This window comes from Bos indicus, chromosome 15, assembly GCF_029378745.1.
Source record: "Bos indicus isolate NIAB-ARS_2022 breed Sahiwal x Tharparkar chromosome 15, NIAB-ARS_B.indTharparkar_mat_pri_1.0, whole genome shotgun sequence".
In the NCBI taxonomy this organism is placed as follows: Eukaryota; Metazoa; Chordata; class Mammalia; order Artiodactyla; family Bovidae; genus Bos; species Bos indicus.
In genome coordinates, this window is record NC_091774.1 from 70,894,860 (window position 1) to 70,913,332 (window position 18,473).

Consider the following 18,473-nt stretch of genomic DNA (forward strand, 5'->3'; position numbering starts at 1 on the left):
CTCTTTCTATGGTTATGGCTTCAAAATATTAATCCTTTTACATAGAGACAAATATACTATTCAGGGAAAATTTGATACATTAATTAAAATGCACTTACATACTATTCTTTCATGGCTTAACACATGAGAAAACAGGTGAAAGCACTTTCTGAGCTATAAAGCACAGAGTTTTTATTTTTGAATTATCCTATGAATACCTAATGGCATCCCACTAAATTCCATAAGCCTAGTTTATCTTTGACATTAATCTAATTGTAGATTTCCACTTCTGAACATCGGAGCTTTCTCTGATTACTAATATGGCTTTTAAATAACTATCACAAATCACTCTCAGGATTTATTAGAAAATGAATTTTATAAAAGTTTAATGATGTCAATAAATTGAAACCATGTTGACTAATAAACGAGATTTTTATCTTAGTTGCATTTATTGTCTGATGGATAATCTATATTGGCATTTGTCTCCAGTAGGAAGTATGGTAACAAGTTTATGTTCATAAAATTATATATATATATATATATTCTGCATCTGTATTTTTCAGTATTGTGAATTTCCTGCTTTCTTCCATTTTCTTGAAGGTAGAAGACATATTAATCATAATAAAAAATATCAAATCTCTAAAGTGGAACTCAAGAATAGAAATTTAAAAGAGGCATCACTCTGGAAGTGCCTAGGAAATAATCTATTCACTTCTGTAAGTTGTCCCCAATATTGATAGGGTTGAACTCCAGATTGAAGAACTAAATGTTGTGTAGAAATGACATATTCTCATTTTATAGTACTTGTAGAAAATTTGAAAACATGCTAAGGAAAGAAAGCAAGGAATAAAATATACTTCCACATAAAGATTTGTCCTAAAAAAAACAAAATGCAATTGATCTCATAAAGGCTGCTGCTGCTGCTAAGTCACTTCAGTCGTGTCCAACTCTGTGCGACCCCATAGATAGCAGCACACATCCCTGGGATTCTCCAAGCAAGAACACTGGAGTGGGTTGCCATTTCCTTCTCCAATGCATGAAAGTGAAAAGTGAAAGTGAAGTCGCTCAGTTGTGTCTGACTCTTTGTGACCCCATGGACTGCAGCCTACCAGGCTCCTCCGCCCGTGCGATTTTTCCAGGCAAGAGTACTGGAGTGGGGTGCCATCGCCTTCTCTGTCATAAAGGCTAGCATTAACTTTTTAAGAGTGACTTATTTGCAAGACTCTTGAAAAAAATTTAGGGGGAAATGCATAGCTACATGACATTTTTATGGTCAGCATTAACTAAAGTTCATTTGTTAACATCCATTTATGTTAAGAAATATCTTTACATGTATGCGTTTTTCTGCTTGAGGGCTGCTGGAAAGAGAAACTTTATTACTTCTCCCTTTCATTTTGTAAAACTTTATTTTTTAAAAATAGAACTAGCCATAGGACCAGGAAGTCCAATTCAACATTTGACTTTTGAGGCATTTTACAAATGTTGTTATAGTTAAATTTTTTCATAATGATTCCATTAGTAAAGAAACCCATGATTTCCGTAGTGTTAACAAATTATTTGATTTAAAGTTTTATAGTATCTACCATAAAAAAGTATATACCAGAAAATACATCATAATTACTCTTGTGTATGCTTTAATATATTTAGTTCAATTTAAGCTTCATTTATTTCTCTCAGAGAATTAGACACTTTACAAAACTACCAACTGTGTTTAAATGGAAATTAAATTCCATTTTAATTTACCACTTTTAATGTGGATCTAAGAACCGAAAAGAAAGAATTACTAATTGTCATTCAGAAGCCTTAGCGATACATAGACATGATAAAGGGTAGGGATTCCCAAAATGGATGGATTTTTGTCAGGATCTCCTAGGGCTGAGCTACTGGGTGTTCTGCCAAGTTTCAGGGTTGGAGGACATAAATCAAAATGGGCACTGCTGCCTCCACAGAGACCAGCCCCTCTCTGTCAAATAACATTGAATCTTCTCTTTGATCTAAGTAAAAAGCTATATATTAACTACTTCTGCCAACCAGATAAGGACAGGATTAATACCATTTGGACAAATTCAAATTCAGCAATTCAGCATCAAATATATAATACAGTGTACCATTAATAACCTGGAAAATGAAACTAAATTACTGGACCAAATGTTGAAAGAAAATCTTCACAGTCTGGAGTCTTGTAGAGCTTTGCTTTCTGTATTTTGCCTAGATGATGCATGAGTATCCTCATTTACTGTGCATTAATAAGGTTTATAAAATAGAAAGATTTTCCAGTAACATGTGCTTTCATAGCTTAATGCCATCGCCTATCTTTGCAGCAACACTCCATTCTCTCTCTCTCTCTCTTTTTCTTTTTATTTATTCTGGACTAAGGCAAAAAAAAAAAATGGAGTTTTCTCACTGCTGTTAGGCACTTGTTATACAATTTAATTATATAATTTATATGTAATTTGTATATTTTCTCAAATAATTTAAGAAAGGTTGAAATCTCAAAAGTTTGGTTAGCAGCACTTAAAGACCCAAAATGATGGGAACTGGTTTTTAAATGTGTTTTAAGAATGCTTCTTTGAGCTTCTACATTTGGATCTTAATTGACAGTGTACTATCAGTAATTCTAGGAGATTTCTTTTTTCTCTCCTAGAACCAGATGTATCTTATTTTATATCCTGGAAAGACAACAGCATCACAGCTGGCTTCTATCTAATACAGAGTGTGCAGAAATTCATATTTCTTCTTATGGCAGAAGAGAAAAAAACAGAAGGTAATTTGATGTTTTAAGGCAACAGCTTGACTTATTTTTATCTGGTTGCTTTTGTACAGAAATCATATTCTAATCAAATATAAGAATGTGTATAAACTTTGGGGAGAGATTTTTTTTAAAAAAAGAGATTTGACTCTGTGAAAATTTATTTTATGAAAAATAGACACCTGGCTTCCTAGAAGACTATGACTCCTCAATCAAGCATTCATGTGTTATACCTGTGATATTTAGTGATACAATTGTTTTCAATATCCTTATTAATCCCAGTAAGCTGAAGCACCAAATAAACAATTTAAAACATTATTTAAAAATTACATTGTTTCAAAGCACCACACTGTCCATAAGCACTCATCTGACTCTTTGACTTGCCTAAGTATTTTGAAGATTATGCTAAGAGGATAAAATGTTTAATTTTTTTTTTCACCTTGATCAATATTTACTTTGGAAATGTTGGGTAGCTTGGTGCCATGCACCTAATACTTTCCTCATGTTTCAGTAAATCTTTTTCTATAAATGTCTTCTTTATTTTCTTTCTCCCATACAAATAACCCTTCCATTGTCAAGTTATTTATCAACAGATCTAAATTCAGAATTTAAGAGTATGCAGGTCTCAAATAATGTCCTGATTTTTGATTCTTTGATTTTAAAGCCTAAAAGCAATTATAGCAATTAAGCAATTCCTCAAAAAAAGAATTAATCAATGTTCCAATCATTAACCAATGGTCCAAAATTCTAATTACCAACTTAAATCTTTGGAAAAGATGAAATTTGATTCTAGAATGTTCAGAATATGAGGAAAAATGATTAAAGCTATATTGGGTCCTATGTACGTGAATTATACCAAATTTGTCTCATATTTTGCCACCATAAATGTGTTTGGACACATGCAAAAGAATTTAGGAGTTTGAGGTGATAGCCAGTTATAAAAGAGCAAGAGTCCAGAATAGAAAAAAAAAATATTAGAGAAGATTCCTTCTAAAGCGTTCTTTGATATTTTCCCAAAGTCAACTGCATATCTTCAGTAGGAAAAATAAATATACATACTAAAATTATCATTACATTATTTTAACTTGGTTAATTGTGAATGACAGATTTTTGATGCACATGAGTATTTACGCATACTGCTGCTTGGTCACCTTTGGGTAGAATAAAAACAGTAGCAGACATAAAAAGTACATTTTGCTACAAGCATAGACCAGATATTTAAACAGTGAAATGGACTTTCTGCTGATCCAAAGAAGTCCATCTTGAGTGATGAACTCTGGTTAATACAGCTACCTTGTTGAAGCTCCCCAAACTAGTACATGATGCAGAGCAAATACAGGCACTGCTAATCATAAACTCATAAAATCATAGAATTCATTTTAGTGTCCTTTAAATAATACGTTTATAGCACTATGCCCTTCATCCCTAAAACCCACAGTGAGGAACTTTTGTCAAAAGTATTTCTAAATTGACTGGAAAAGTCAAATGTGGCTTAACAAATCTTTCATCAATATATGTAGATTTTTTAAAAAATTCTAATATGTATTCAAGTATTCTTGACTTTCTTACCTAAATTTTTAGTGCAAATTCACCTTTTATTCTAGTAGAATTTATCTAACTACTTAGCCACCCCTCACAGTTTAGTTCAGTCCAGTCACTCAGTCATGTCCAACTCTTTGTGACCCCATGGACTGTAGCACGCCAGGCCTCCCTGTCCATCCCCAACTCCCAAAGTTTACTCAAGAGGAATTGTATGCTGGAACTAACTTCTTAAGAATTAAAAGCTCAAATGAAAGAAAGTTTATAATCAGCAAAGACAGAGATCAGAAACCAAGTAGAGAAGGCAAGATTCTTTTCCTTCTGGGTTTATACCAGTCTTCTTTGTATTAGCACTTGATATTCCTTGGTGAGTTGTTTGGTTGGTTTCCAAGCTGATCTGCAGCTTAGAAATATGAAGCACATTCAATACTGAATCACTTGACAAATGACAGCCAACATGTGTTTTCCCTTGAGTCTTCTCCACAGTAAAGCTAATATGAATTGTATTCCTAACAAAGAAAGGTAGGATATGAGGGAGAAAAAGCCACTAAAGAACTGGTGCTCAAAAAATAGAGGTGAGATCCTTGTGTGGTCTCATTCGTTTGCTATCTCTTCCTCCCAGTTCTCTGACCTATTTTGCTAGTAACAATTGGTTTTTCACACCTGGAGATCACAAAACCCTGGTGTGATGTCCAGCCTGTAGAGTTATGTGTGAGTATCCAAGCTGCTCATTCATTAGGAGCTGAGATTTTCTCCAGCTTATCTTAGTTTTCTCTAGTTTAACACTTGTCTCACCAATGATATGGCAGATTTCAAGGGCCAGCAATGAGAGGTGTATATTTGGGAAGATCCCCTGGAGAAGGGACTGGCTACCCACTCCAGTATTCTTGCCTGGAGAATTCCATGGACAGAGGAGCCTGGCAGGCTGCAGTCCATGGGGTTGCAAAGAGTTCAACATGACCGAGCGACTAACACACTGTTTCACTACTGTTTTCACTATGCTTCACATAGATAAAGACAAAAGTCAGACATATACTATATTAAAATATCAGGAGAGTGCTAAGGTAACAGTAACTAGAAAGTTCCTTTTTAACTTGCAAGCTAGTAGATATTCTCATACCAAAAATATCTCCAGTTCCTTGAAGTACCTTTAATGAATTACTAGTGTGTTAGCATTGCTATCTCTTGGTAAACATCCATTGGCCGTAGCAAATCAAATCCATACTTACACTTCTTTACCACTCTACAATCTGCATTTGGAAGAACAGAATCAGCTCTTCCAGAAGAATGGAAAAAAAATCATGAGGAGGTTTTGGTCATAACAGTAATCTGATTATTTCAAAACTCTAGGATCCTGCCACCTGCCACCTAACAGGAAAATTAGAGCTGGCCCCTGGTAATCAACTGATGTTTCTTTAATGATATGACATATAGGTCATGATTGATTCAAGTGCAGAAACCAGGTCTTTCTAATAATGTGTCCACAGCACTAACATCAGTGTTTAACACATAGTAGGTCTTTAACAGTGTTGAATTGAACTGAGTTTGTTGGCACTCAGCACCAACAATGATTTTTCAACTTGGATAATTTAGCATTCTGTGACTGTACTTCATCTAGACAGAATAATTTTATTTAAGAGCCAGGGAATAAATTATACTGAAACTTTCTTTCAAGTGGAATTGAATTTACTTCACAAAAATCTAAAAATCTGAGCATTCTACAAAGGGTGACACTAATGAAAAGAAGACCACAGTATCCTTAAATATAGATCAGAAACTCACGTCATCTAATGAAACAGGACCCTGTAGAGACTGGTGCTGTGACTGAAGATTACTGTAATATTACCTTTCTCAGAAAGCAGGAAGTCTAGTTACCTTCAAGTTTCTCACATTTGAGCCAAACTACAAATGAGTTGTATCCAGGTACAGAAAAACCGACAATATTTTATTTATAATCTTATTTTTAGTTTTTGAACTACAAATCGGATTCTAGATTTGTTTAAAAGATCATGGGTTTTATAGATGCTCATATGTAAATTAATCTGTTGCTTGCTTCCTTTTTTTTTTCTTTCCCATTGAATGGTCCTCCTCATAAATACAGAACAGATCATTACATGAAAAATATAAGATCTTGCATTTTTTCCTTGTTCTCTCTTAAAAATCTATTTCTAATACTGCATTCCCCATTGGACTACTTCATAAGGGCATGAGAGGGAGGAAAGAAAAGAAAGAGAGAGAGAGAAGGAAAAAATAAAAGAAAGACCAAATAGACTGGATCTCACCACTAGAATTCACCATAAAAATCTCAAAGTATAACAGAATTCTTACAAAATTTCCTAGACTGGTTCTTTAGGGAATTGAGATCTCCTATGAAAAATATGGCGATAGGGAAGGCAGGGATGAGATGTGGGAAATAGTAAATAAGTGCAGCAAAAACAGGTTCTGAGGAATACACATAATTTTGTCTGCTTTAGATCACAATAGAATTTTTAATAAATAAATCTTTTCTTTTTTGTTTTTTTTTTTTGTAAAGACACTTTTTTGAAACAGTAGATTTAGCCCAGTCATTTGTGTCATTTTTAATAAACTGTCTTTTTTTTATTTTGATTGTTTGTTTTCCGTAACTGTCAGTGTTTTAGATTTGAGTCTCTTGGACATTGTCTTTAGAGTTCATCCGGATCAATAACGGTTCATGCACTGAACTGTGTATTGAATTTATTGTGTTAACTGTTGTTGTGTGGTTGAAAGGAGATTTGTAAGAGTTATAGTGATTGAGGTGCTCATGCTCAATCGCAGGCATGGGCAGGTGGCTTTCCATGGGCGTGTCTCCTGTAATCTCATCATCCACATTAATAATTTCAACAGTCCTCGTTGGGGCATGATGGTTTTGCCGATGATGCTGCTTCCTCATCTTGTAGAAAATGACCAGCATCACTGCAGCCATGAGTGTGATGGCCACGAAACAGCCAATGATGATTTTGGTAGTCTTCATGACCTCATCAATTCCTGGGATCCCACTGTTTATATCAGTCACAGGGATGGTGAATGTCTTTTCTGTTGACCTTGTGCTCTGTGGCGTGAGGGAGGTGGTCACGTTAGTGGTCTCCCAGTCGATCACTGGAGTGGGACCCACATTGTTATCTGTGGTCCGTGCCTCATCCTGAGAAGGTTCCATAGTCTCTACCGTGACAGTTGAAAAGTAAGAGAAGGGAGTAGTGGTTGCTGCAGTAACATTCAGGGTGGCTGAAGCGGTGGTATTTCCCACAGAATTACTCACCATACATGTGTACATGCCTGTATCTTGCACGGTTACATTCGTGAAGTTTAACGTGCCATCACTGAGCACGGCTATCCGCACTTTATATGCCCCATGTGTCATAACTGTTCCGTTTGGAGTAATCCAAGATACGGAGGTTAGGGACGTGGAGGCCCGACATTTCAGCTCAGCTGCCATGCCTTCAGTGACATTGAGGTCTGCTGGGGGCTCCACAATGACAGGAGCATAGCATGTGAAATAATTCTGGTCAAGCTCCCCAATGTACCTCCCTTTCAGATTGGGAGGGGTGTTACACCGGGCACAGCAAGCTGTATTGGAGGGGGCCATGTCTTTTATCCACCAGCTGAGCCACAGGATGTCACAGTTACAGTTCCAGGGGTTGTGATGTAAGTGTATCCGCTCTAGATGATGCAAGGGTGTGAAGAGGTCATGAGGCAGTAATGTCAGATTGTTGTGTGCCAGGTTGATCTCCACCAGTGACTGAAGGTTATCAAAGGCATTCCGTTCAATCACTTGAATCTGGGACTGTATCATCCACAGTTTCTGAAGGTGCATCAACCCCTGGAAAGAGCCAGGCCTGATGGCAGATAGATGATTCCCAGAAAGATCCAGCTCATCTAGTTTTATGAGCGGCGTGAGGTTAGGGATTTCTCGGAGATTGCACATGGCAAGGTTCAAATACCTCAAGTTAGACAGACCTTCAAAGGCACCTTCTGAGATGTATGAAAGCCTTTTCAATTCCCCTAAGTCTAGCCGGCGCAAAGAAGGGATTCTGTTAAAAGCATAAGAAGGGATGCTTTCGATGGGGTTGTTTCGCAACCAGAGCTCCTTCAGTTTAGACAAATATACAAAAGCTCCATTCGGGATGGTCGTAAGACGATTGTCAAAGAGTTCCAGCGTGTTGAGGTTTGCCAGACCATTGAAGGCTCCGATTTCAATTGTTCTGATATGATTCCTACTCAACTGTAGGATTTCCAGGTGCCTCAAGTGTTTGAAGCTGTTCACTTTGATGATCTGGATTTGGTTCTCATGGAGGTTCAGCAGCCGGGTGTTGGTGGAGATGCCATCTGGAACATCACGTAGGTTTTTCCGAACGCAAATCACCTTGCTGAACTGGTTGCTGCAGGAGCAGACGGAAGGGCAGGTTTGAGCCCGCACCAGACCAGCCACCACAAGAAGTTGAAGAGCCAGCAGCACCACAAGCAGGGGGTCAAATAAGGCCCTGTTAAACCTAGGACCTATCATTATCTGCTGTGGATGTAAGGTCATCTTGTTCAACATTCATAATTTATCTGGTGTTGGTCCTTCTGGAGTTCAAATAATCTGCAATGCAATAAGAGCAAAAAAGAGTATTAGATCTCCTCCAAATGTCTTTCTCGAGTCATTGTCAGTGAGACAGTGTATCAGCTCAAGCCTTCATTTCTCAAACTAAGATAACAATAAATCTAATGCCATGTATTGAGCAATGGGGCTCATATTTATTAAGAAGTGTTTCCGCACTCTGAGTTATCAGCCAGCCACAGCCCATATTCCATAATTTGTGCAATCACAGAGAAATGGAAGAATGAGGTAGAGGGTTTGACTAGTGTTTATCAACCAAGGGTAATCTGAATGCATGAGGACACATGAAATGTACCCCATCATTAGGTTCAATGTCCAGACCAGATTGGAAAAGTTCAGAAAATAAAATTGGGGGACTATACCAATAAACTAAAAACGCCCTTGCAAAATTATTCATAGCTGACATTTTATCAAGGAGTAGTCTATGTGCCGTAGGCTATAGACTTCATGAACAATCCAAGAATGGCTACATAACTTGCAGAGCTCAAGGCAAAATGCAAACATGGGATGTCTCATCAAAAATTACTAAGAATTTCAAGGGTTTCCCTGATAGGCCAGTGGTTAAGACTTTGCCTTCCGATACTGGGGGTGTGGGTTCAGTCCGTGGTTGGGAAACTAAGATCCTACGTGCCTTTTGGCCAAAAAAACAAAACATAAAACAGAACACAATAGACTTTAAAAGTGGTCCACATCCAAAAGAAGTCTTAATAATTTTATGAAGAATTTCAAATCAGTTATAATAGAACATTAAGTCAAGCATGGGCCCTTCTGAATACGGAGTCCTTTGTAACTGCACAGGCTTCATGCCCTGATCCTTTCTTTTCCTTACTTCACTTCTCTGGGGAAGGAATTGTTATAGCCTCCATTTTCAAGAAAAAGACATTTAATTGTAGGGGAAGTAACGTGCATATAGTCACATGGTTAACGAGTAGAGAATCAGGGTTAGATATTCATCTCACTGGTCCAGGAGAATACGATCTCAAACATTCCATGAAAAAAGTTTCTTCAAGAATGATGGCAAAAGCAAAATATTTTTCACAATTATTTTTGTTAAAATACCTTTCCTTTGGGGGTCACCTCAGCTGTAAACACTGGCAACTTAATGTATGGTACCTGTGAAAATACACTGAAATAATGACACGCACAAATATGTGTACATTTCTAGAGATTTTCATATATAAAACTCACAACAACAGAGCCAACTGCTACCTATAGGTAGACGTACTACCAATTAAATCACATCTCATGAAACGTACAGAAAAAAAATCATAGTATTAAATATAACCGGATTATATATGTATTATGCCCCTACTCGTATTGATTTCTGAGAAGGGAAATAAAACAACTTACTTTCTGCATCTCTTACAGCACAAAGAGGAATTCCAAAGCTTGTGTTACCCAGTATACACCCCAATTCAACTGGCTGATCATGAATTGGGTACCTGTGTGATGACTTTTCCCAAATTCCTCAATAAAGAGTGCCTCTTCTAAGAATCACTTGGGAAGAAAAACAAAATGTGGAGACTTATCATAACCAATTCAAAAAGGCACTAAGACAGTAATTTAGTATTTACTATGTGTCACCTTGGGCAGGTGACTTATCCTCTCCACGGCTCAATCTCATTTGCACAATAGGGATGATATTATTATATAACCCTTAGTGTTATTGTCAGAAAAAAATTAATATCATAAAGAGCTAGAATAATGCCTTCCATACTGAAGGAACTCAATAGACATTTCTATTACTACTACTACCATTTTGTTATTAGACCTTAAAATGTCTAACTAGCAAAAAGTTAGACATTTTGCTAAGTGTTGAGCATACAAAAGTGAAGAATATAACCCTCACCCTGAGGGAATTATAATTCAGAAGGTAAGACAGATAGGCAAAGTGATGAAACACAATAATATATGTTCATTGCTATGAGACCAAGCCACATTGGCACATGGGCACTAAAGTCAGAGCAACTAAATCTGTGATGGTATAATAAGTCAGGGGATTTTGAAAGAGGAGAGTCATCTGATCTAGATTTTGTAGAAGTTGATAAAGGAAAGAAGAGCAGAGGGACCAGCCTGAACCAAGACAAGGAAATAGGAAAGTACTAGCACAACCAAACAACCATAAAATCCCCTACAGGAGACTGGAAGGTCCAGGAAAGAGAATGGGAAAGAAGTTGGGATGAGATCAGATCAAGACTCAATGCAAGCATTCCCGTTTATCCTGCAAGTGACTATTCAATATTCTGTTTATACAAAGAAATGCTGTCAGCAGCTTTGCTTTCAAGAATGGCAATGCTACCTTAATATAGGAGACAGAAAAGCTCTATAAGAAACCCACAGCAAGGAGAAAGATTAGTAAAATCTTCCACTTGCTCTAAATGAAACTTGGAGAGAAGTCAATGCCGGAGATACTTGGAATTTCTTGGCCACTTCTATGCATACCATCCAAGGTCTTGAGAACTTGGCTGTATCCTAGGACATAACCCTTCTACCAGTAGTAAGAGTCTCAGTGTAAATTAGCATTTGTAAATAAATGCATTTACTTAGAGTACACAAGACAGAGAAGAGACTCTTCCAAAAATAGGAGATGCTTCACTCAGTAAAGATGTCTGTCATGAGCAACTCTTAAACATACACCCACATTGACAGACTGTAGAAAGGGACCTGAGTCTTATGAACATGAGGTTTAAAGTCACAGATGCTTTCTGGCTTTAGCAGCTTGTTTTGGTCTCCTTCCCTATGGCAGCAAAGAAACTTGAGCAGTAGGTTGTGAGTTGTTACTCTTTCTTTCAGGACTTGCTTATTCCCTCCAGGTTCTTGCAGCTCTAAGTTGAATTCTCACACCATCTAGTACTATGATCATTTGTCCCTGGTTCTGTTTCCTGCACTAGCCTGTGAGCTCCTTAGGGACAGTGGCCATGTCTCTTCTTAGCCTCTGGACAACAGAGTACCTAGTGTGCTGTAGACACAAGAGGGAGGGTATGGGGAGGGAGGAGGGAGGAGGGTTCAGGATGGGGAGCACGGGTATACCTGTGGAAGATTCATTTTGATGTTTGGCAAAACTAATACAATATTGTAAAGTTTTAAAAATAAAATAAAATTGAAAAAAAACTACAAAAAAAAATAAAAGAAAAAGACAGCAAAAGAAAAATTGAAATGAGAAAACACACACACACACACACAAAAGTGCAAAACATTTACTATCTAATTCCAACACTTTGTATATGCATATTTTCTGAATTTTCTGATGTTTTGGTATCAAGGCCTTGCTGATTCTGGAGAGTCAGCCTAACCAATAAAAAGTGTTAGTTGCTCAGTCGTCTCCCAAGTCTTTGTGACCCATGGACTGTGGCCCACAAGGTTTCTCTCTTTGTGGAATTCTCCAGGCAAGAATAGTAGAGTGGGTAGCCATTCCCTTCTCCAGGGGTGGGCCTAGGGATTGAATCAAGTTCTCCTGCATTGCAGGCAGATTCTTTACCAACTGAGCCACCAGGGTTCTGCCCATCCAAAGGCTAGCCAGATTCTACAGATAGTAAAAGGCAGACCTACTGGCATTCTTGCCATATTTAAACCAACCATTCTGAACCAGGGACCCCAACCACTTCCTTTATCAGTTCTTACATGCTGTTTACTCTCAAGCCACTACCCCTCTGCCTTCATCATCCCAGGGTTAGATTCCAGGCAACTAGACAGACCCTATGTCCCAGAACTCACTGAATTTACTCATATCACAACAGTGTGGTTGGTAGGCTTCTCACTCTGAGTTAGATTAGGAGGTACCTTTCATTGTAAATTGAAACACAACCTTGAAAACCCTTGTAGATTTCCATTTAAAATAGGATGCTATTTAAGTTGCCAATAATCATAACCATTGAAAAACTGTCATTCCTGTGATTCAGTTTTTCATTCATATGTTCCCTTCTTCTCAAAACACACTTCTGAAGGTAATTGGGAATTTGAAAGAAAGAATGAGAGGGAGAAAGGGAAGGAAGGAAGGGAAAGGAAAAAGAATATCACCTAAACTCTAATATACTAACTGATTGATGCTTTTAGGATGGGGGTCCTAGGGCCTTACTTTTTTATCCCTCCTCCCACCTCCAAGCCCATGACTTTCCCTAGAGTCCTAGGGTCTCTGGCACTAGAGGTCAAAATAACTGGTGGACTGGAAATAGCACAAAGTGAAAAAGGTAAGTCTTTACTCTGCCATTTGCTACTGAGCGACTTCACTTTCACTTTTCACTTTCATACATTGGAGAAGGAAATGGCAACCCATTCCAGTATTCTTGCCTGGAGAACCCCAGGGAGGAGGAGCCTGGTGGGCTGCCGTCTATGGGGTCACACAGAGTCAGACACAACTGTAGCGACTTGGCAGCAGCAGCAACATCCCTTTAAAATATGAAATAATAAAGACAACCATGTCCAATGGGCAAGAGAAGAGGCTTATGATGAATTCATGAATTCATATGCCTGCTTGAACACCCACAACCCTATCAATGGGAAAGTTACTTCATCTGTCTATAATTTACTCTCCCCATCTGTAAAAGTAGCAGAGCTACTTAATCAATAGGCTCTTTTTAGTACTGTCATATAATATATACAAAGTTACTGACTCATAATAAGTAATATGTAATACTGAATAAATATTTAATACATATTAAAATAAAGTGATGTAAGCTTCTTCCTCTTAGATAAGATAGGAATAACACTAATACCTATTATTCAAAGTTGTGGTAAGGATGAACTGGAATGACCAGAAACACACTATCAGTAAAACATATCCAAATACAATGCATTGCTCTTAATTGTAGAGTATATGTGTCTCCCTTTTTTCAGTCTCTGGGTTGTTTTATTTTCTACTTCTTGCTTACTTCAAGGCCTTTTTGCTATTGCAATTAATGAGATTGCCTGTAAATCAGTCATAGGTAATGATTTATGAATTATAGCTGGTTCAAAGCTAATTTATAACCTGTAGCAAATAAAGTTTGGTACACACCCAGGATTGAATAAACTACTATCAACAAAAGGTTTCTATTTTAAAATCTAAATTACGTTACTTTACATCAAAAGCCAGGTTTCAACATCTCTTTCAGAAGATGTTTTTATCACATCAAAAGGAAATTAATTTAAAGGTGCTCACTATCCATTACGATGTCATCTCACAGCATTTATTTACAAATGGATCTGTGTGGGTTTTGAATTAAACTAATAATATTCTTAGCCTTGTCCCAGAGGATATCCTGACTTTGTCAAGACACCTTTCTTCTTTGCTTACCCATGCTTCAGTGCACTGAGAGACACAGAAGGGACTCAGGAGGGAGAGTAGCTGATGGGGATGCTTTATTTAGCACAGTATCATTGCTAAGTCAGCATAGACTACTGTCTAGACATTGGAACTAGTTTTCAAGCGAGGTGGGAGAAAGATAAATTTAGTTAACCCCAATCAGTCCTCATATTTCAGTAGACCACACATTCACTGTCATATGTACATGCAATGGACCTCTGTAAGCATTGAGAAGCCAAACCATTAACCCCCATACTCAGAATGGACACTGAGACCTCCAGATCATACCTTACCATCAACATCAACTTGACTTAGCTCTTCTATGGTTTCTATTAGCAACTCTATCCTCTTCTGAAACTCTCCTGCTAAAGCAAACAGTTTCATGGTCCTTAGCGAAACTTGCCCAAAGATCCTTCAACTCTTTCATAGAAAGCATTAACTGTGCTCTAAGATTCTTTGGATTTTTTGCCTCATGTTGGTGTTTTCTCCAATCCTGGGTCTTTGTATTATGGTTCTTACTTGATCCTCATCAAGTTCCCATATTGAAAAATCCTAAAAATTAAACTTCTAATTCTCAATAAATTATGGCTTAATCATCACCATTCCATTCAGACTCTCCTGGACTTCTGTAGGGTCTTAGTAAGGAAAAAGACTCAGGTCTGTCTTACCAACCACTCTTGCTGGTAACATTTTCAGAATCAACTGCTTTATGAAACTAAAGGTGGGTTATTCACTTGAAATATGCATGAACTTCAATCTCTCTGTCTTCTCTGAATTTGTGGTATACCCAGTATCCTACTCCCATACTCTTTCCTTAGAAAATTTTGTTCAGAAAGATTCAGTCTCTTCTTAAAAGACAAACAAACAAACAAAAAACAGAATTATATTATCTTCTTTAGGAGAAGTTTATCCAGCCTTGATGTATTAATAGAATCTGGCTTAAGTTAGGACTAAGCACACTTTTTCTGTGAAGGGCCAGATAGTAAATAGTTTGTTTTCAGACCATATGGTCTCTAGTTGCTACCACTCTGCTCTGCCACTGAAGCTTGAAAATAGCTCTGGTCAAAAAGTCAATGAATGTGCATGGCTATCTTCCAGTTAAACTCTGCACATTCAAATGTCTCAACTATTCTTTTTTTTTTTTTTTTTTTACAGTTTTCTTTATTTTTTTTTTAATAAAGGTTAATTCTTAATATTTTTTCAACCATTTTAAAATTTCTAAATAGTCTTAGTTCACAGAGCATACAAACACAGATGGTGGTGGGCTAAACTTTGGAGTATTGTTTGCTGAGTTCTTGTCTAAACAAACATTGATTGTTCCATTCTTATTGCCAGAGACTGATTGGTTCTGAACATGTGACACCATTTGGCCAATAAGATGCAAAAAGAGGTCAGCTGAGGGGATTCTGGGAATTTTTATTTTTCTCCCCCTAATAGAAGAAAGACAGGGGAAGGAGTAGTTCTTTATTCTGTTTCTGGATGTTGTTGTGGATATAAGATACTGAGAACTGCTACAGACAATTTGTGGCCAAAAAAGCAAGCAGCCTGAGGACAAAGCTGTTGTGCTAAGCAAGAAAAAAATGGAAAGAGGAAAGAATTTGCATTCTTGATATTGTGACAAGCAGCTACATTAACAAATCCTGCAACTGTTTTTCCTCTCTATTTTATTATTATATGTAATAATCAGTTCCATACATCATAAACAGCTCATTATTTTTCTGGTTACATGTAGTCAAACCTACCTGATATTTTCATATTCGTTCTCCTCTCTCCCTCTCCTTTTATTTATCTCTCACTACTCCTGCTTCCAAAACCAACAGCAAAGAAATGGCAAAAGAAAAAAATCTAATTGCTTAAACCATTATATATCTGATACCTATCAAAAAGAACAAAGTAAGCTGAGGCGACATGATTTGCTTGTAAGAAAGGAAGTGAGGCTCATTTTCATCTTACTAAGAAAGCTTTCTATTATAATCATTTCTCAAGATAGCTCTTTAAATTTTCAAGAGTGCTATAATACACAGGAAAAGGGAAAACAACAAATTAAATAACACCATTATCAAAGGTAGCTCATCCCTTCAAATCAAATTTATTTTACAAATATTTCCTAATATAATTCAACTTTTTCCCATTTGAAACCCAATTTTGCAAATCTGTTGAGCTTTCCACCCCTCATGGAGGAATATATGGTTCTGCATATTTTCAGGGAAAGAAAATTTTTGTTAATATGCCCAGGGCTGACCCTCAAGGCAAATGTAATGGAAATGATACAAGGTTTAAATCGCTGTAATTCAGGTATTCAACCTGTCAAGTCAACAAGAGGCTCTTTGGCTATATACACTGACCTTGCAATGTTTCTAGAAAATGTTGAGACTTAAAAAAATTTTATATTCAAGGAAAGAAAAACCACCTGGGTCTACATTTCACTTTTCTAGATGACTTGCTCGATTTACAGTAAAAAACAAAAAACAAAAAACCTACATGTGTTTAGAGGTGACAAGATTACAACATCATTAGATAAGAAGAAGCAATGAATGGAGAGAACTATATATTTTTTTTTTAAGTAAGAAAAAACATAATAAATGATGTGGCCAATATGTTGCTATGTTCTGTTGAGTATAAAAAAGGATAGAAAAGAGTCTAAGGTGACCATACCTTTTAGAACTTTACAAACTTACTGGAGCTATAATATAAAAGCATAGATACCTATCAAAAATAAAAAGCACACATATGTGTATCTAGGAACTAATGTAAATCAATGTAGTCAATATTCAAATTCCATAAAACATTGTCAGATGGCATAGATAACCAGAGAAAGTTTTAAGAGGGTTTGAGATTTTATGTAGGTCCTTAAGGGGATATAATTTTGTATTGAGGCATGTGGTAGAGGTGATAATGGATGACTTGTAAAAGCAGAGGGTCTTACCACGTGGCTCAGTGGTAAAGAATCCATCTGTCAATGCAGGAGATGTGGATTAAATTCCTGAATTAGGACGATCCCCTGGAGAAGGAAATGGCAACCCACTTCAGAATTCTTGCCTGGGAAATCCCATGGAAAGGAGCCTGGCAGGCCACAGTCCATATAGTTGCAAAAGACTCAGACAGGACTAAGCAACTAAATAACAGCAACTGTAACAAAACCAGGGGAGTAGGAGCATGAAATAAAAGAGAAATGACTTAATGAAAGCAGGTGACTTATACAATAGCATTTAGCTTGTTAAGTTGGCCCAATTGAGGGGCATTACATGTCTGGTAGGAGAGTTTGGATTTGCTTCAATGATGAAACTTAGAAAGAAACTCCAGGCTCTTAAGCAGGAAAGGGTGAGAACATTATTTTAGGGAGGCTCTGCCCTTATGCATAAAAGAAACTGGAGAGAAGAGTAGTTGATGGAAAAGTCAAATGAGTTCAATATCAACATCCTTAGCATTACTTTAGAACTGAATGGAACAGATCTTCAATCCGATTACCTGTTGATATAGATATCAATCCAATATCTATACATTATGAAACATGTATAGCCTCAAATTAATCAGTCCTGCATGAAATCCTGTAGAGGATGAAATACCAGTGAAGGCAAAATTAGCTTCTGTATGCAGTCACATTAAAAACTATCAGGTTACATAGAGGCAGCAGACTATCACTTTGAAACTCTGATGCACAAATAAGGAAAGATAAACTTTTTAAAAATCTCTAATGTGGTTCATGTCCACACTGTAAATTATATACAGAGAATGACTAAATATACATTAAGCTTTTGTTCTTTGATGATATAATGCACTTCAACATTATGTTGAAATATAGATAGACATCCAATCTATATTAGCAAACCCAGTGGGACAAAAATCAGATTTAGAGTGAAATCCGGTGGGTTAGAGGGTTGGCCAAGTATTACTAATCATTCTTTGGTAAACCGGCTTTCTCTGAGCTGCACCTTCCTAAGTGGGAGTGATGGTAACATTAATAGACATTGAGAAGATTATATGAATTATATTCTATAGCATCTACTGAAAGAAAATTCCCAAACCTGCCTTATACCTTCATAAATGCCACTACCATACATCCAAATGCTCAAGGCAAAAATGTAAGGATCTTCCTTGACTGTTCCTTTTCTTTATTTACATTCAGCATAACCCTACTTATTAAAATATTTACTCCACTATTAAAATATAAGTACATTCCTCATTGTCCCTTCCTAGATAAAATATTCTTCATTTCCAACTTGGACCACTGAAATACCCTCTTATAAGTTTCTCTACTTTTGCAAATGCTGTACCACAGCTAATTCTTCATACAGCATTTAGTGGAG

The 18,473-nt window shown here is 36.9% G+C and overlaps 1 protein-coding gene across 7 annotated transcripts in view; it reads right to left on the reverse strand.

Annotated features, from left to right (window-relative positions):
* Positions 1-4,259: 4,259 nt before the first annotated feature.
* Positions 4,260-18,473, reverse strand: part of LRRC4C (leucine rich repeat containing 4C) — a 1,421,025-nt gene continuing 1,406,811 nt past the window's right edge. For all 7 annotated transcript variants that reach the window (XM_070804074.1, XM_070804072.1, XM_070804071.1 and 4 more), the window contains one exon: positions 4,260-8,867. In XM_070804074.1, the coding sequence (XP_070660175.1) occupies positions 6,903-8,825 (1,923 nt within the window). In that variant the 5' untranslated portion in view covers positions 8,826-8,867 and the 3' untranslated portion in view covers positions 4,260-6,902. The remainder of the gene's footprint in view (positions 8,868-18,473) is intronic.